At 42.0% G+C, this 20,655-nt stretch overlaps 1 protein-coding gene across 3 annotated transcripts in view; it reads left to right on the forward strand.

Moving 5' to 3' along the window:
- LOC139542148 (kazrin-like) overlaps window positions 1-20,655 on the forward strand; it is a 226,436-nt gene that overhangs the window by 42,506 nt on the left and 163,275 nt on the right. The window contains exons 2-3 of one of the 3 annotated variants that reach the window (XM_071347238.1): window positions 12,996-13,101; window positions 13,551-13,718. The exons of the other annotated variants lie outside the window; for them this stretch is intronic. Of the exons in view, the coding sequence (XP_071203339.1) occupies window positions 13,670-13,718 (49 nt within the window). The 5' untranslated portion in view covers window positions 12,996-13,101; window positions 13,551-13,669. The remainder of the gene's footprint in view (window positions 1-12,995; window positions 13,102-13,550; window positions 13,719-20,655) is intronic. 3 annotated transcript variants of the gene reach the window in all.

The raw sequence follows: 20,655 nt of genomic DNA on the forward strand, positions 1-20,655 counted from the left end.
AATGTATTTGTGAAGCCTTTTTACATCAGCAGATGTCACAGGGTGCTTATACAGAAACCCAGCCAAAACCCCCAAACAGCAAGCAATGCAGATGTAGAAGCATGGTGTCTTGGAAAAACTCCCTAGAAAGGAAGGAACCTAGAAACAAACCTAGCGAGGAACCAGGCTCTGAGAGGTGGACAGGGGAATTTCACCAGATAGGACAGACTGACCCTAGCCCCCCAGCATAGACTGAGACAGGATGGTCCGGGGATGCTGTGTACTACTCCCTTCACAGAACAGCGCAAAATGGCTCTAACCAGAATAGAAAGGGGAGTGGGAGGCCCCGGTGCACAACTGAGCAAGAGGACTAATACATTAGTGTCTAGTTTGAGAAACAGACGCCTCACAAGTCCTCAGCTGGCAGCTTAATTAAATAGTACCAGCAAAACACCAGTCTCAATGTCGACAGTGAAGAGGTGACTCCGGGATGCTGGCCTTCTAGGCAGAGTTGCAAAGAAAAAGCCATATCTCAGACTGGCCAATAAAAAGAAAAGATTAAGATGGCAAAAGAACACAGACACTGGACAGAGGAACTCTGCCTAGAAGGCCAGCATCCCGGAGTTGCCTCTTCACTGTTGACGTTAAGAGTGGTGTTTTGCTGGTACTTCACGGTCGTTTATTTTGTTTCTTGTTTTGTTGGCGACATTCTAAAATAAAAGGAAATGTACGCTCACCACGCTGCACTTTGGTCCACTTCTTTCGACGGCCGTGACAGGTATAGAGAGAAATAGTCCTATAATTACTATATTAACCTCAACCTAAAACTTCTTACCTGGGAATATTGAAGACTCATGTTAAAAGGAACCACCAGCTTTCATATGTTCTCATGTTCTGAGCAAGGAACTTAAACGTTAGCTTTTTTACATGGCACATATTGCACTTTTACTTTCTTCTCCAACACTTTGTTTTTGCATTATTTAAACCAAATTGAACATTGTTTCATTATTTATTTGAGGCTAAATTGATTTATGTATTATATTAAGTTAAAATAAGTGTTCATTCAGTATTGTTGTAATTGTCATAACATTTTAAAAAATTAAGAAATCGGTATCGGCTTTTTTGGTCCTCCAATAATCGGTATCGGCGTTGAAAAATCATAATCGGTCGACCTCTAGTCTCAATACTATGATGGGGTCTAAAACCAGACTGGATTGTTTCATATACATTATTTGTCTTCAGGAAGGCAGTGAGTTGCTGCGCAACAGCTTTTTCAAACAATTCTGAGATGTTTGGGAGATTCAATATAGGCCGATGTACATTTTTTTCCAGGTCAAGGTTTGGCTTTTTCAGGAGAGGATTTATTAATGTAACTTTTAGTGAGTTTGGTACACATCCGGAGGATAGGGAGCCATTTATTGTGTTCAACATAGCACAGGAAGTAGCTCTTTCAGTAGTTTAGTTGGATTAGGATCCAGTAGGTAGCTAGAAGGTTAAGAGGCCATTACTTTTTTCCTGAACGTGTCGAGAGATTGAGTGTTTTAGCCCTGTTAAAAAGTTGAGGTGAATCAGTTTACAAGGGTTGTTTGCAAAGGCTGTCTCTGTGTTCTATAGAGGAGTATCATCCAAGGCACCACACAGCACAGCACTAGTCTAGCTCCCCAGTCTATTCTGGATGCATTAATTAGCCAATTGAACAGAGCTTGTTCTTTCCCCAGGGCTTCCTCTGGGTGCTGCCCTTTTCCTGTGTACAAAGCCACCCTGGAGACCCTATGTGGTGTGTGTGTGTGTCACAGTACCACTCTGGGGGTCTCGCTAATGAGCCGGTAATTTGTTATTGTAATCACTCTCTAGTTTGTGTGCCGCCCGTTTCCTTTGGCATGGGTTCAAGCCCCCCCACCATCAAAGCCGGTGTTGGGATACCATTAGCCTGGCACCCTCTCACCACACTAGTGTACCCTAGTGGTGCTTCAATACTCAGCTGCCAGCCAGCCAGTCATTAATGAAATCATTAGAGATGTGGCATCAGGGCTAATCTTTCTCTGTCCGCTATACCGGTACCACCTTACTAAGCATGGGCACAGAAGCTGAAGCTAATTGACGTAATTGTTTCAAACACTGCTATAAGCATGTTTGCAGACGTTATGCAGACAATATGACAAGCTGCGGTAAAGTATAAACAAAAGGTGGCCCTGTGTAGCTCAGTTGATAATAGCGTGGCTCTAACAATGGCAGGGTTGTGGGTGTGACATCGGCTTGGTCCACCAATATGAAAATGTCAGCACTCACTGATGTAAGGCACTTTGGATAAAAGTATTCAGACCCCTTGACTCTTTCCACATTTTGTTACGTTACAGCCTTATTCTAAGATCTACACACAATACCCCATAATGACAAAGCAAAATTATTACAAATACATTTCTTTGGGGAAAAGTCAAGGGGTCTGAAACCTTTCCGAAGACACTGTATATACAAGGAACGTGTTTCCCCAAAGTCATTGCCTCCAGGAGCATGAGATAGTGAGACTTTTGTATTTCAGATGGAAAACACAGTAGTGGCATAACACAGCCATAGAAAGCCTCCTCTCTTTTTCTTTCAGATCAGGTGACTGTGTGGTCGCTGTTATCAGCATATTAATTTCGCCTTGGATATTTTGATCTTCCAGCTATTTTGATCTTCCAGAGGCGAGAGCACTCTGTGATACTCAGGCAACAGTCCACTATTTCTTTCTGTCTTTACCCTATCTAAATCAAATCAAATTTTATTAGTCACATGAGCTGAATACAACAGGTATTTCACCTGACAGTGAAATGCTTACTTACGAGCCCCTAACCAACAATGCAGTTTAAAAAAAATATGGATAAGAATAAGAAATAAAAGTAACAAGTAATTAAAGAGCAGCAGTAAAATAACAATAGCGAGACTATGTACAGGGGTGTAACGGCTTTCGTCGGTGGAAGGAGAGGACCAAAGCGCAGCGTGGTTAGTGTTCATCTTAATTTAATAATAATACAAAAAACAGAACACTTCAAATACAAAAACAACAAAAGTGAAAACCGAAACAGTTCTATCTGGTGCAGACACACAAAGACCGAAGACAACCACCCACAAAACAACACATGCTACCTAAATATGGTTCACAATCAGAGACAATGACGAGAAACCCCACATAGAGAAACCCCACATAGAAACAGAAAACATAGATCATACCCACCCAACTCACACCCTGACCACACTAAAACAAAGAAAATACAAAAGAACTATGGTCAGAACGTGACAAGGGGGGTACCGGTACAGAGTCAATGTTCGGGTGCACCGGTTAGTTGAGGAAATATCTACACATAGGTAGAGTTATTAAAGTAACTATGCATAAATGATAACAACAGAGAGTAGCAGCGGTGTAATGCAAATAGTCTGGGTAGCCATTTGATTAGATGTTCAGGAGTCTTATGACTTGGGGGTAGAAGCTGTTTAAAAGCCTCTTAGATCTAGACTTGGTGCTCCGGTACCGCTTGCCGTGCGGTAGCAGAGAGAACATTCTATGATTAGGCTGGCTGGATTTTTAGGGCCTTCCTCTGACACCACCTGGTATATAGGTCCAGGATGACAGGAAGCTTGGCCCCAGTGATGTACTGGGCTGTTCACACTACCCTCTGTAGTGCCTTTGCGGCCAGAGGCCGAGCAGTTGCAATACCAGGCAGTGATTCAACCCGTCAGGATGCTCTCGATGGTGCAGCTGGAGAACCTTTTGAGGGTCTGAGGACCCATGGCAAATATTTTCAGTCTCCTGAATAGGTTTTGTCATGGCCTCTTCATGACTGTCTTGGTGTGCTGGACCATATTAGTTTGTTGGTGATGTGGACACCAAGGCAATTGAAGCTCTCAACCTGCTCCACTGCAGCCCCGTCGATGAGAATGGGAGCGTGCTCGGTCCTCTTTTTCCTTTAGTCCACAAATCATCTCCTTTGTCTTGATCACGTTGAGGTTGTTCAACCACGACTCCGTGAAGCATAAGATACTACAGTTTTGAATGTCCCGTTGGTAGTTTAATCTTCCGTGGAGGTCATTGATTTTATTGTCCAAAGATTGCACGTTTGCTAGCAGAATGGAAGGAAGTGGGGGTTTATTCAATCGCCTACAAATTCTCAGAAGGCAGCCCGCCCTCTGGTCCCTTTTTCGCCGCCTCCTCTTCTCGCAAATAGCGGGATCTGGGCCTGTTACCGGCAAAGCAGTATTTCATCTGCGTCGGGCTCGTCAGACTCGTTAAAGGAAAAAAAGCATGCTGCCAGTGTGGTGAGTAATCGCAGTCCTGATGTCCAGAAGTTATTTTCGGTCATAAGAGACGGTAGCGGCAACATTATGTACAAAATAAGTTTACAAATATGTTACAAACAAAGCAAATAAACAAACAAAATACGGTTGGGGACACGTAAAACGTCAGCCTTCTTCTCCGGCGCCATTTTACATCTACCCCTCAGCAATGGAATCGTAATGGGATATTATACCTCAAATGTTCATTGTAAATCGTATTCATTATTTCACCTCAGTTAAACAGGTAGATCGCTTGAGGTGAAACTTCTTTTGCGAGGGAGACCTGGTAAGGAGTCGGCAGGAATAATGCATACAAAAGTAGTGAAACACAATGTCCAACACCCTGACAATAACATTAGACAACGAATCACCAGCAGTGTTATCTGCACACACAAAATACACTGATACCACATTCAATGTTGTTGATTGGCGTACGCTTTGCTTGGTGTAACTGCCAGAAATTCTGAAAAGAAGTAAGAAATCAGATTGTCAAACTGATAATCAGTTTGAAAAAAGAGTGAGGTCAGAGGTGAGGTCAGAGGTCACAGAAAATCAGGAAGGGACAGTTGTGAGCAGATGAGTGCCTGGACATGTCCAATCTCATTTGAATGATGATTAATGGTCTGTGCGTTGGGGCCAGCTGAGTCCTGAGTTGCCCTTGCCCTGTCCCCCCTGGGATCTAGCTAAATATCCTGTCAGGCTATTGGCTAAATCACTGACTCTTATTTGGCTGCAGCTGCTCCTTGCCTGTCCACATTACCTCCCTCCGCACAGAATATCACGCTCGCTTTATTGAAATAAATGACTGTTCGTAAGAACATCATTAAGATGTACAGGGGGAGAGTCAAGCATCTCAATAGGAAATATCGTCTTCAATATGCATCTCTCTCTCGCTCTCGCTCTCTCATATATATATATTTTTTTATTTAACTAGGCAAGTCAGTTAAGAACAAATTCTTATTTACAATGACGGCCTACTAAATGGCAAAAGGCCTCCTGCGGGGACGGGGGCCTGGGATTAAAATAAATACAATATAAATAAGAGATAAAACACACATCACAACAAGAGAGACAACACAACACTACATAAAGAGAGAATATATATATATATATATATATATATATATATATATATATATATACAGTACCAGTCAAACTTATGGACACACCTACTCATTTCAATGTTTTTCTTTATTTTTTACTATTTTCTACATTGTAGAATAATAGTGAAGACATCAAAACCATGAAATAACAAATAACGCAAAGGTTCACCTTCTAACAGGACAACCACCCTAAGCAAACAGCCAGGACAACGCAGGAATGGCGTGAATGTCCTTGAGTGGCCCAGCCACAGTCCGGACTAGAACCCCGATATAACATCTCTGGAGAGACCTGAAAATAGCTGTGCAGCGACGCTCCCCATCCAACCTGACAGAGCTTGAGAGAATATGCAGAGAAGAACTGGAGAAACTCCTCAAATACAGGGGTGCCAAGCTTGTAGCGTCAAACCAAAGGCGCTTCAACAAATTACTGAGTAAAGGGTCTGAATACTTATGTAAATGTAATATTTCCGTTTTGCAAAATTTCATTTTCTTTTCTAAAAAGCAGTTTCTGCTTTGTCATTATGGGGTATTGTGTGTAGATGGAGCCGGAGGGAATGGCTGCCGTTTAATGGGCTCCTAGCCAGCCGTGCTAGTTTGTTTGTTTTTTCACATTGTTTGTAAATATTTTGTATATAATGTTGCTGCTACCATCTCTTATGAACAAAAATAGCTTCTGGACACCTTGAACTGGATGAAGAATTTTTCTTTTACGAGTCGGACACCCGAACAGGCCCTCATCCCCGTCATTTGCAGGAGAAGGAGAAGGAGGTATTGCGGAAAGAGATCGGGGTAACTTGTGAGGATCCGGCGACGAGTGGCTAATCTGCCTTTGCCATCGGTACTATTGGCCAACGTACAATCGCTGGATAAAAAAGTGGATGAACCACAACAATCCTACCAAGGGAACATAAAACCTGTAATATCTTATGTTTCACAGAGTCGTAGCTGAACAATGACATGAATAACATACAGCTTGTGGGTTATACACTGTGCTGGCAGGATAGAACAGCAGTCTCTGGTAAGACAAGGGGTGGCGGACTATGTATTTTTGTAAACAACAGCTGGTGAACAATATCTAAGGAAGTATCAAGGTTTTGCTCGCCTGAGGTAGAGTGTCTCATGGTAAGCTGTAGACCACACTATCTACCTAGAGAGTTTTCATCTATATTCTTCGTAGCTGTCTATTTACCACCACAAACCGATGCTGGCACTAAGATCGTACTCGATGAGCTGTACAGTATACGGCCATAAGCAAAAAGGAAAATGCTCATCCAGAGGTGGCGCTCCTAGTGGCCGGGGACTTTTTTCCACAAAAAGTTTGTAGCCCTTCCCCAGCAGTTGAAAATCCAATAACTCCATAACGGAATCATAACTCAGACCATTATCGGTAGCAAAACTGTTTTTCCCTCATAAACAAAAAAATTGCAAGTGTAGGCACACACAGAATCAGCCAAAACAAACAGCTTGTAACCCCATTTGGTTGGTTTGTTACGCATGTATTGTTTGAGGCTGATTCTGGCCTTTGAGGCTACCATTCTCTCATCGATGGACAGGTTCTGGGCGGGCTGAAAATAAGTCTTGCAGGCATCAACGATGCTGTGATAGAGAGGTTTTATTTTACAGAGCCTATCAAACCTTGGTGTGCCTCTCTTCTTGTCATTCTCCCCATCAACTTCTGGGTCACTGATGTGAAGCGCCCGTGAGATAGTCAGAAACCTTTTAGAAGACATGACAGTCATGGGGAAAGGCAGTTGATAGAGAGCTGATGTTTTCCAGTAGTCCCTTAGAGTTTTCAACTTCACCAGCCCCATGTAAATGACCATTGAAAAGTAGCAGAAAAGGTCTGACATGGAAATGGTCTTCCATGCCTCTTTCTTTCCTGCCTGCTTCTTAGCCCCATACTTATTGGTGTTCGCCAACAGGGAATCAACAACTGACGAGGTGAAAAAAAGTTGAAGGGGGCTGTACTTTGCAGTCATGTCTAGTTGAGGTCCTGGCTGCCTTTTGGGTCTAAAAACTGGTGGATTTGGTTCCACATCATCTTCTAACACAGAGTGCCAACGACCCTCTGGCCCTCTGTCTGCAGGTTTCTCTCTTCCCCACCTCCTCTTCTTTGTCACTGACTTCACAACTCTAGATGGCCGGGTAGGTGTGGAGCCGGAGACAGTGGGGGTCTGGCTGGATGAACCAGCTTCAGCGGGAGATGGACACCTAGACATTGGCGGCTCATAATCAGAATCACTGGCACTGTGAAAGATTTAAAAAAATCAGTAACAATACTTTCACGTATGAGCCCTGTATCAACACGTAAAATAAACAGATATATATAGAGTACAGTGAACATAATCACTATGGTGAAGTGCTGTTCCATTCCATGTTTATGTAAAATTAATTTTTAAAATATATCACACACACAGTATTGCCAATGTGTACTTTACACATTTCATTACAGATAATTTTTTTATACATTGCAAATAAAATAAGAAAATCAACAAAAAAAAATCTCAAATGAATAATATTTCATATTAATTTCAAACAATGACATTAGCATTAGATGTTACCAATCCAGCATGGCATCCTTGCCATGCAGAAACATGTATTCCGCCTGGGAGTCAAAACTAGCTTCACTAAAAGATTCATCTTCCTGAAGAAACTCTGTCTCGCTGTCTCTATCAATTTCCTCTATAATTTGGGTTAAATCTGTATACCTAGACTTTGTTTTAGCTTTTCCTGATTTATTCGCCATAATTTAAATATATAAACTTGTTGAAAATGCTATTGAATATGTACTGCTATGCGTAACACTCGTGGCTCCGTCAAGTAGGATTTGCAATGGCGAATGAACCTCTTTTACGCCAGAGTTTACGACAAAGGCTGGTCTTCGAAAGTATAAACATTACATATTGCAGTTTACCTCAGCTCATTGGCTATCTTCCAAGCTAGATTTCAAAATACAAAATACAGTCAATCAACGATAGACCGGTCCTACCATTGGTGCGTAATGAGGTAATTGATTGGTGTCTTCAAATCGGTTTGCTTCGGTCAAGACGTCCCGGGAAAAGAACCATCATGTATGGTTGTGTTAGTAACAACCAGAGGATTGCAATAAAACCAACCATGACTGGATAAATGTTTGTTTAGTACGTGTAATTACCACGAACGCTTCGTCCAAAGTTGAATGAGACAGAAATCACGACGCAACCGGTTTACAAATGTTTCGTGTTAGGCTATAAAAATGGATTTATCAAACAAAACGAACATTCACTGTGTCGTTAGGACACTTGGCATTGCCACCAGAGGAAGATCTTCAATGGTAAGCGATTTATTTTATTGTTGTTTCTGACTTTCGTGACGCTAATGCTTGGTTGGAAAATGCTAGTAATACTTGTGTGTGTGGGGCGCCGTCCTCAGAAAATCACATGTTTGCTTTTGCAGTAAACATTTTTGAAATCTGATACAGCGGCTGGATTAACAAGACGTCAATCTTTTAAATGATGTAAGTTACATGTATTTACAAGAATGTTTAATACAACGAATGGTGCATTTAAAATGTTAGCTCTCTCCAGTTTCACCGGATGTTGGCCTGGTGGGACGTTAGCGTCTCACCTACCCTAGAGAAGTTAAGACAGGGGATTTTTACTAGGATTAAATGTCAGGAATGGTGAAAAACAGAGTTTAAATGTATTTGGATAAGGTGTATGTAAACTTCCGTCTTCAACTGTAGGTATCCCTGTTCGTCGACCGTCTTGGAGATTTCCTGCTGCTTCCATTTGTTGAGGCAGTATTCTGTAACGATAGCGCTGGGAGATGGAAAGCAAGTGCAGGTAGTGAGTTTAAAACTTCTTAGGGCTAGGCCCCTTTTTTCCCTCTTCCAGCCTGAATTATGTACCCAAAGTAAACTGCCAGTAGCTCAGGCCCTGACGCCAGGATATGCATATAATTGGTACCATTGGAAAGAAAACACATTGACGTTTGTGGAAATGTTAAAATAATATAGGAGAATATAACACAATAGATAGATAGATTAGAAGAAAATCCAAGGAAAAAAAGAAAAAATGTTTGATGTTGAGAGACCATCCTCTTAGAAATGCAAGAGAACGGTCATATTGAAATGTATCTCCCTGGATGCAATTCCTATAGCTTCCACAGGGTGTCAGCAGTTTATGTTCAAGGTTTCAGGCTTGTAACTTCAAAAACGAATAAGAAATCCGTTTTAGTAGAAGGACACAGTCTTGGAAATTCGTGTTTGCGCTCACCATGAAGACATTATACACCTGCTAAAATTGGTTTCCTATTGAACATACTTCTTTCCGAAATAAATGTTATAGTTTGATTACATTTGAGGGTATCTGAGGAGTAAATAGAAACTTATTTTGACATGTTGGAACCAAAGTTTAGGGGTGAATTTTTGATTCCTTTCTCTGCAAGTTGAACGAGTGGATTACTTAAATCGATGGCGCCAACTAAACAGACTTTTGGGGATATAAAGAATGATTTTATCTAACAAAACGACACTACATGTTATAGCTGGGAACCTTTGGATAACAAATCAGAGGAAGATTATTCAAAAAGTAAGTGAACATTTAAATTGTGCCGGTGGAAAAATATTTTATGTAGGGCGCCGTCCTCAATCAATTGCATGGCATGTTTTCGCTGTAATAGCTAGTGTAAATCTGACAGTGCAGTTAGATTAACAAGAATTTAAGCTTTCAGCCGATATAAGACACTTATATGTACATAAATGTTTAGATTCCATAATATTTATGATTATTTATTTGAATTGCGTGCCCTCCAGTTTCACCAGAAGTTGTCCCGACTGGATTACCGATCCTTAAATGAAGCTTTTGTAGCGTTTTTATCATGTCAGTCTTGTCACTCATTATGCTCAGCAATCCAAGAGTATGTGCATCCACTTTATAACACACTGTGTGTCGTGGGCATCATTCTAGTGTCAGTATTGGTTGACATTAGTGGTGGAATTAGAAAAACTTCATTCTGAGAACTCACTACTGTAGAATTAATTGGAATTCAGCTCAAAAACAATTCCAAATAAGTTTGGGTACTTTGTCCCTCCCATGTTCCCCCTCAATTCCAGCCCAGGTTGAAATGTGAGTGGTATGGTTCACTGTGATGCCCTGGTTGGGTTGCAGAAATTTCGACATTTGGGTTCAATACTCTGTCTCCTTATGCATTACTCTTGTTAGAAAGCCAGAGCTGGAGTTTTTTACGGCACAGCATTTTCCACATTAGTCTTTTCTCTGGTATAACATCGACTGACACGTTTGACCATTCTCCGTCTGCTCTCCACCAATGAGTCTCACAGGAGCTTGTTAGCTGCAGCCCTGAACTGAGCTGACCCAATAGCTCTTTAATTTCCCCCTGGTGCTAAAAAAGAGATTGAAGACTTTTTAACGGTCCATTTTAATGCCTTGTAGGATCAGCTTGAGGCTCTGAGCAAAACTTGCTCAGACACTGACCTCTCTGACCTCTTCTTGTTGTTTACAGTGGTTCCTCCTTTAAAAGTTGTGTCATACTGCTGCACACCTTGAGGGCTGCCGCAGAATTCTGTGGCACGTCATTAAATTGTCAGCCATTTTTTTGTTACTGCAAGTTATTGCTAGTTTGTCCACCAGAGGGCATCTTTGAGAAACATTTGATACTATTCCATATTGGCATTACCAGAGAATTTAAACCCTTTTTTTGCAGTAACATAGTATATGGGATTGATTTTAAGACATTTGGCTTAATTAATTTGATTAATATTATGGAGTTTCTATTCAGAGACAAATGAAACCTTCAGGGTTTTTGTTAGGATGAAATGGAAAATATGGCACTGTACAACGTGACGGTCGGGAGAAGGCAACAGGATTGGAGGATTCTAAATTGTTTGCCTTCATTCAACAACTTTGTTCCAATATTTCTGTAAATCAGTGATATTTATTCCCATAGTCATTTGTTATGGATCCATAACTAAATCAACATCTGCAATTTGAACGAGCATTTTTTTGCATTATTTTATTCACGAAATGTGTTTGTTTATTAGGCTACCGTGCAGTCTACAATACATACTGTAGTAAACATGGGAAAGTGCCTAATTCCTTACATAAGGGAGAGCAGGCCATGTCTGTACTACAGAATGCGGGGCACGCGGGAGACTGGTGTTATTTCATAGTTGTGATGTCTTCACTATTATTCTACAATGTAGAAAAAAGTAAAAATAAAGAAATCCTGGAATGAGTAGGTGTGTCCAAACTTTTGACTGCTACTTGCTTAATTAATTTGATTAATATTATGGTGTTTCTATTCCATGAAAAACGAAAAACCCTCTGGGTTTCCGTTAGGATGGAACAGAAAATATGGCGCTGTACAATGTGATGCTCATAAATTCAGAGCATTGTCAGTTTGTAAATTCAGATCGTTTCGCTCTCTGAGTGCACACTGGACGTTCGGGCCGAGGAGTCTGGTTGATTTGAGCGTTCCGGCCTTACAACGGCAGTAAAGCACCCAAGCTAACGTTGGCTAGCTTGCTAGCTACTTCCAGACACAAATGAGACCACTCTGACGATTTTACTTGCCCAAGCAGAGCTGGTAAGGCAGTTTCCGTGTTAACCAGAGCGTTGGTGACTGTAACTGTGCTGCTGGAAACAATTTCATTACGCTTTTTTGCTGACGTTTACTGACACTGGCCATATTCAACGGGTGTTGAGCGCTCGTAAATTAATTATTCTGCGAATTTACGAAAGCACCGAATGTCCATTGAGAATGCACAACGACTATAACATTTAGCTAAGCTAAGAATGACGGGAATAATCAAGTCAACAAACGTTGGGTAGTTAGATAGCCTATAGTTAATATACAGGCAAGTTTGATGTGTAACTACTAACGTTAGGTAGCTAGCTAACAGGCAAATTGTTATATGCTGTGGAGGTACATTTGTGTCTTTTTGTCAAGAGCAAAACTTTTTTATTTTCAATCAAAAATAATTGTTCTGAAAGCAACTTTTTTCCAACACAAAGGAAGCCCATAGCGGACACCTACAAAGAAGGACTGTGATGATGGCATCTCAAGTAAGCAGCTCTGGGCGTTCTTCCGTCCAACTTTTACATAGCTAGTAGTTAGCTCAGTGTCGGTTCATAACATTCTACTATATTACATACATACCGTAGAATGATAAATCATGCAATTATTATTCCCAAGCTAACCACAAGCATTTAGCTATGAACGCCTGTTCTCACCATTTTCAGTTGAATTCATCTAACTTTCTTTCATGGCAACTCATAAGCAGGTCATGTCATATTTGTTTCATAGTCGATATATAATCATTTCATGACAGTGTAAACGGTCAGCTTTTTTACAGAAGGATGAAAGAACACAACATGTCTGTCACGAAGAGTTAGGGAGTCTTTGCAGCGTGTAGATGGTGCAGGTATCATTGCATATTTCCCATCACCTAATGAACAACCACAATACCAGTCTGGTGTTAAGCTTTCTGTGCTGTATTGACGTATCCTGAAAATGACATCTGCTGCTTTAGATTGAATGGTCATATCTCAGTTATTGTTTTCATATCTACAAAAAATAAGCTATTTTCTTTACTTTCAGAGTGCGAGCTGATCAAGGGGTCGGAAATGTAGATATTGCCAGATGTTCACTGTCTGAGGAACAGGCTTTGGAAGCTTTATTGCTGGCAAAGTTTCCATAACCAGAGGTAATTAAACTGTTCTGTGTTCTTTTTCTCTCTTCCTCTCTGTCTGTCTTGTTGTACATGGAACCTGTCTCACATGCATTAATTAATAAACCCTTAAGATGTCAGCTACTAATTTTCAGATTTATACAACATAAACACAGCCATTTTCACTGGACTATCTGTTGCTACCAAGACAGGATTTCCCTGGGGGTTAGCCTTGCAATAACCAAGAGGTGAGACACATAGCCCTCTACACTTAATTGTTTCAGGTACACTCCAATAGGTGTCTGCGTCACATACAGTATCTTCTATTGACATTATCTTCTATTGTTAGTCCTCATGCGTCTGTTTTTTAGCATAAAATACGCTGTAGCCACTTAGTGTGGACACCAGGTGAGACCAGACACACACACAATAACAGTCTCTCTTCTTCACTTCATCCCTCTCCCCCTTCTCCCTATATCCTCTAGGTTATATCAGCTGTTTTGGTGAACCCCTCCCGCATCTGGACTGGCTGACACAGCTTTATTAAGCTTTATGGAATGCTAACGACCATCTTACAAGCGCCTGGAGATGCCTCCGCTCTTAAATGAATACTACAGAGCACGCCAATGCTCCTCCTCGGTGTACTCTATTTGGTATGTGTGAGAGAATTTAAACCATCCTTTATTGAAACAATGAAACTTATTTAGCTCATCCAATGCTAATTTAACAAGGTAGAAATTGAAAAGTCAGAAAGTCTAGGAAAGAAAAAAAACAGAGAGAGCGGGGGCAGAAGAAAGAAAAAAAGGGCTTGACTAGGCTTGTGGTTGTGTCCTTGAACACACTTTTTTCTATCACACTGACAGTACTTGGCTCTCTGTACTCAAAACAGGGAGAATGAGATATAGAAGTGAACAAAACGGCATTAAAGGGACTTTCTCAATACACTACAACTCACCTGTATTTCATCTAAACCAACCGCAGATTAACTTTGTCAGGTACTCGGGAGAAAGTGTTTTGTTCTCCAAGGAATGTTCACCTTATTACATGAGCTGGTGCCAACTCTGACTCAGTCTTACCTTAAGCAATGTAGACTTATTTAAATGCCCTGTCTTAGTTCATGGCCAAGGATATCACCACATAGACACCATTACAGATAAAACTTCAGTCTGTGAGAGAAAATTTATGTCCTTTTAGTAATCATTCTTTCAAGCCAGAAACATTTTTTTATTAAAACATTTTTTTGATTTAACAGGGTAGGCTAGTTGAGAACAAGTTCTCATTTACAACTGCAACCTGGCCAAGATAAAGCAAAGCGGTGCGACACAAACAACAACATAGAGTTACACATGGAATAAACAAACATACAGTCAAGGGAGGTAAAGGCAATAAATAGGCCATAGTGGCAAAATAATTACAATATAGCAATTAACCCCTGGAATGATAGATGTGGAGAAGATGAGTGTGCAAGTAGAGCTACTGGGGTGCAAAGGAGCAAAATAAATAATAGTATGGGGATGAGGTAGTTGGATGGGTTATTTACAGATGCGCTATGTACAGGTGCAGTGATCTGTGAGCTGCTCTGACAGCTGGTGCTTTCTGGACTACCCATCCCGGATTCGGGATAATTGTCATCAGAAACCCTGACTAGTATAGCCTAGCATAGCGCCACAGGTAAATAATATAATATAATATCATGAAATCACAAGTCCAATACAGCAAATGAAAGATAAACATCTTGTGAATCCAGCCAACATGTCCGATTTTAAAATGTTTTACAGCGAAAACACTCACCACCATATCCAAAAAACACAGCCATTTTTTCACAGCAAAGATAGCTTTCACAAAACCCACAAATAGAGATCAAATTAATCACTAACCTTTGAACATCTTTATCAGATGACACTCATATGACATCATGTTATACAATACATTTATGTTTTGTTCGATAATGTGCATATTTATAGACACAAATCTTGGTTTACATTGGCGCCATGTTCAGAAATGCCTCCAAAATATACAGAGTAATTACAGAGAGCCACGTGAAATACAGAAATTCTCATCATAAAACTTTGATGAAAGATACATGTTTTACATATAATTAAAGATACACTGGTTCTTAATGCAACCGCTGTGTTAGATTTAAAAAATAACTTTAGTAAAAAGCACACCATGCAATAATCTGAGACGGCGCTCAGCCATTCTCCGCCATGTTGGAGTCAACAGAAATATGAAATGACATCATAAATATTCCCTTACCTTTGATGATCTTTCACCAGAATGCAGTGCCAGGAATCCTAGTTCCACAATAAATCGTTGTTTTGTTTTATAATGTCCATTACTTCTGTCGAATTAGCAACTTTGGCTAGCATGTGTAGTACACGTGTCCAAACACTTGCGCAATTGAACGAAAATGTCGAACGAAAACTTCAAAAAGTGATATTACAAGTCGAATAAACTGGTCAAACTCAATTGAGAATCATTCTTCAGGATGTTTTTATATATATCCAATAACGTCCCAAACGGAGCATTTCTTTATGTCTATATAACTGGCAAACATGGACATCACATGCCTAGCGTGCGTGGCCAGGAACTGGCAATGTGCCAGACCAGTCACTCCAATAGCTCCCATCCGGCCCCACATCATGCTATAGGCTTCATTCAACATTCTACTGACTGTTGACATCTAGTGGAAGGCTATGAAGTGCATACAGATCCATAAATGACGGAGATTTGAATAGGCAATGACTTTCACATCGACCCATTTCAGATTTTTCACTTCCTGTTTGGAAGTTTGCCTGCCATATGAGTTCTGTTATACTCACAGATATAATTCAAACAGTTTTAGAAACTTCAGAGTGTTTTATATCCTATATATCTGCATTTCTATCCTAGATATGCATGGAGGAATGGGCCAAAATACCAGCAACAGTGTGTGAAAACCTTGTGAAAACTTACAGAAAACGTTTGACCTCTGTCATTGCCAACAAAGGGTATATAACAAAGTATTGAGAAACTTTTGTTATTGACCAAATACTTATTTTCCACCATAATTTGCAAATAAATTCATAAAAAATCCTACAATGTGATTTTCTGGATTTTTTTTTCTCATTTTGTCTGTCATAGTTGTGTACCTATGATGAAAATTACAGGCCTCTCTCATCTTTTTAAGTGGGAGAACTTGCACAATTGGTGGCTGACTAAAAACTTTTTTGCCCCACTGTAACTAACATAGAGAGGCTGCTGTCAATATACAGACTCAAATCTCTGCCCGCTTTGATAAATGGACATAATAAATGTATTACTAGTAACCTTAAATAACGCCACTTTAATATGCGGTTGTAGGTTGTACTCACGCCCAGATGTCCAGCAAGATCGCTTTGGGATGTTTTCAGCACCAACTGAAAAAGCTTAACTGGTACTGCAACCTGACTAATAGCCTTCCCCACAAAACTACCACGAGACACTCACTTTCTCACCAGGACATCATCCTGGAGAAAATAGCCATGGGCGACATCTCCCAACTGTTCCACAGACACTATTTGGTCACACAACTCTGCTAATGTCGGGTCAGCCCGTTGCTCCTTGATTAAATCGGAGCAGGGCACTGTTAATGGGATAACAGGGAAAGTAGTGACACATTTATTTGTGCCATCATTGTTAGCCGGCGGATACTCTGCACGCTCTCATTAGGATTCCCTACAAATGATGGCTTAACGGAAACCACTAGAGATGGAGACACGACAGGCCATAAACGCTCACCAGCCAAGTTATTCCCAAGGAAAACATCAATACCCTCAATAGGCAACAAAGGACGCAACCCTACAACCTCACCTTTCACCAGTTCAGAATGCAACATCAGTTTATGCAATGGAACTGACAGTGTTCAAACCTGTTTCCCTAATTGTGTCTCTCAGTATCTTCACTGGCACTAGGTCATTGCTTCCTAACATTGACACAAAACCCTCTGTAATGAAAGGTAAATAGTCTGGGTAAATATGGACTTTCACATGCCCCTGGGCATGAGACAGAGTGACAGGAGTGAACTGATGTGGGACAGGTGCTGCTAACGCCGTAGGCTTATGTTTAACGTAAGCGCAAGTACTGAATTTACCCTTAGCCCTGAGAACCGGACATTCGTTTTTCCAGTGACCTGAACCCTGACAGTAGTGACACTCTTGACCGAAGTCAGCTTTACCACGGGAGTCAGGCTCAACCCTAGTTGAATGTCACGGGAGTCAGGCTCAACCCTCTGCCCGAGATACACCAGAGTATCTCGGTGGGCGAGACCCAAATCTCTCCGAACACCCCCCACACACTCCGAATACGGGGCTCTGCAAAGACACTTTTGTGAGTCAAAACATTCTTGTCCTCCAAAACCGCAGCTTCAGAGACAGTCTTCCCTTTTCGTTCGTTAATGTACGTGGCTATACGATCGGGGATTGTGTCCTTAAATTGCTCTAACATAATCAGATCACACAACCCCTGGAAAGTCATAACCACAGAGGCGGAACACCAGCGATTAAACTGTGAAGATAACTCTCGCGCAAACTCAACATGATTCTGTTTGTCAGCCCTTTTTAAAGTTTGTTGGCGGTAAGCCTCAGGAACCAATTCGTAAATCTGTAACACAGCCGTTTTAACTTTATCATAACTGACACTGTCGGCTACACCAAGAGCTGAATATGCTTCCTGCGCTTTACCAGTCAACACACACTGCAACATTAAGTGCGGTCAGAATCAGGCCAACTCCTAGAGTCAGCAACACGCTCAAACAACAAAACAAACATCTCAGGGTCCTTCTCAAAATGGGGAGACGGCGAGCACAAAGGGATCTGGTCCCCACAAGGATGGGAAAACCAAACACACACACACGCAGGCTAAATCATCACTGCATGACCAGACTCCTCTAGCTGCCTTAAACAGCCAATAATTATGGAAGAAAAAAAACTATCACTAATAGCTAAGATGAAAATTCACAAAATTACCTTAGCTATCTCTGCTTATTCTGATCTTAATTCTTCTCTTCCCTATAACTATTAGTCAGTTAGTTGGGCTCTAATCAATCCTAACTGGGAATAAGTTGATTATTCCGTTAGGGGGAACATAAAATGTGTCCATGTCTGCAAGAAAGGAATTCATATCCAATTTCAACCTTTGTTTTGTGTATTTTTCTTTCTCACAAAAGTCAGTATGATTTTGCCTTACAATAGAAATCATGGATTTGATTGAATACGGTCTTAAATTCCATCCGTACAAACCTCGGAAGTGACCAAGATAGTGTCAAGCCCTGGCCATAGAGGTTTTTATTCTCTATTTTAGTTAGGCCAGGGTGTGACTAGGGTGGACATTCTAGTTTCTTTATTTCTATGTTTTCTATTTCTTTGTTTTTGGCAGAGTGTGGTTCCCAATCAGAGGCAGCTGTCTATCGTTGTCTCTGATTGGGAATCATACATAGGCAGTCCTTTTTCCCTCTTTCATTTGTGGGTTCTTATTTTTGCATTGGTTGTTATTTTGCCCTGTAGAACGTCACATTCGTATTTTGTTTTGTTGTTGTCGGTGTTCATTTAATAAATAAATAGAAAATAAAATCCACTTCTTCCCATGACGATCGTGACAGAAGAACCCACCACAAAAGGACCAAGCAGCGTGGCCAGGAGGAGAAGGGATCCTGGGCACGGAGAGAAGGGAGTTTAGGACATCGTGGACATGGGAGGAGATCATGGTAGGCGACAAGAGCCTGCTATGGAAACAGGCGGAGGCAGATAGAGAGGAGCGGAGAGATCAGGAGTTACAGCAGAGACGGGAGCACGAGAGGCAACCCCCCCAAAAAATGGGGGGCGAGCGGAGTTGGTCACGGTTCCAGTGCAAGGGGCAAGGTGTCTCCAGTGCTCCTGCACAGCCCAGTGCGTCCTGTGTCAGCGCCTCGAACGTGCCGGGTTAAAGTGGTGATTCAGCCATGAGGGGTTGCGCTAGCTCTAAGCTCCAGACCTCCAGTGTGCTTTTACAGCCCAGTGCGTCCTGTGCTGGTGCCCCGCACTTGCTGGATTGAAGTGGGTATCCAGCCAGGACGGGTTGTGCCTGCTCCATGAACCAGGCCTCCAGGATTTCTCTCCAGCCCAGTTAGTCCTGTGCCTGCTCGATGGACCAGGCCTCCTGTGTGTCTACCCAGCCTGGTGAGTCCTGTGCCTGCTCCACGCACCAGGCCTGCAGTGTTTCTCCCCAGCCTGGTGAGTCCGGAGCCTCCAGCGACGGTCCCCAGTCCGGGGCCTCCAGCGACGGTCCCCAGTCTGGAGCCTGCAGCGACGGTCCCCAGTTCGGAGCCTGCAGCGACGGTCCCCAGTCCGGAGCCTGCAGCGACGGTCCCCAGTCCGGGGCCTCCAGCGACGGTCCCCAGTCCGGGGCCTCCAGCGACGGTCCCCAGTCCGGGGCCTCCAGCGTTTTGTTGTTGTCGGTGTTCATTTAATAAATAAATAGAATGAACACGTACCACGCTGTGCTTTGGTCCACTTCTTCCCATGACGATCGTGATAGCCTGGTCTGGTCCTTCTGTTGCAGAGGGGCTGCTGTTATAAACTCAGCAACAACAAAAAAATCCTCTCCCTCAACTGCGTTTATTTTCAGCAAACGTAATAGCCTATTGCGGACAGTCTGAGCACTGATGGAGGGATTGTGCGTTCCTGGTGTAATTCGTGCAGTTGTTGTTTCCATCCTGTACCTGTCCTGCAGGTGTGATGTTCGGATGTACCGATCCACAATCAGCTGTCCATCCTATCTCCCTGTAGAGCTGGCTTAGGCGTCTCACTGTACGGACATTGCGATTTATTGCCCTGGCCACATTTGCAGTCCTCATGCCTCCTTGCATGCCTAAGGCACATTCACACAGATGAGCAGGGTCCCTGGGCATCTTTCTTTTGGTGTTTTTCAGAGTCAGTAGAAAGGCCTCTTAGTGTCCTAAGTTTTCATAACTGTGACCTTAATTGCCTACCGTCTGTAAGCTGTTAGTGTCTTAACGACCGTTCCACAGGTACATGTTCATTAATTGTTTATGGTTCATTAAAAAAGCATGGGAAACAGTGTATAAACCCTTTACAATGAAGATCTCTATTTGGATTTTTACGAATTATCTTCGAAAGACAGGGTCCTGAAAAAGGCACGTTTCTTTTCTTGCTGAGTTTAGTAAGCTCTTTAACCTGTCTCTGTCTCCTCTCAGTCCTGCTGTGTTAAGACATTCTGCTTTAGGTCAAACTGACCCAGACATAGACCCAGAAAGGCAGCTTGCTGCAGCCGAGTAAAGCTTAAAGCGGCATTCTCCTCAGATGCTCTCCCCAGGTGGAACTAAAGAGCCATGTGGCCAGGGAACACTGCTGAAAAGGCTGAGGTTAAGTTTGTTTGACCCACACAGTACTGCAGTGCTGTGGGACCAAGCTCTCAGCCTCTGGTGTGTCAGCTGTTGGTGCTATTTGTATAGCCAACTTGCTATGGTCATTGTCATGCCAAAGACAGAACAAACAGACATGGAACCAGGCAAAGGGGGTTTGGTTGACGGTTGTTGCGTCTCACTCTCTTACACCATCTACCACAACCAAGTAT

The sequence above is a fragment of the Salvelinus alpinus genome, chromosome 17, assembly GCF_045679555.1.
Source record: "Salvelinus alpinus chromosome 17, SLU_Salpinus.1, whole genome shotgun sequence".
NCBI lineage: Eukaryota > Metazoa > Chordata > Actinopteri > Salmoniformes > Salmonidae > Salvelinus > Salvelinus alpinus.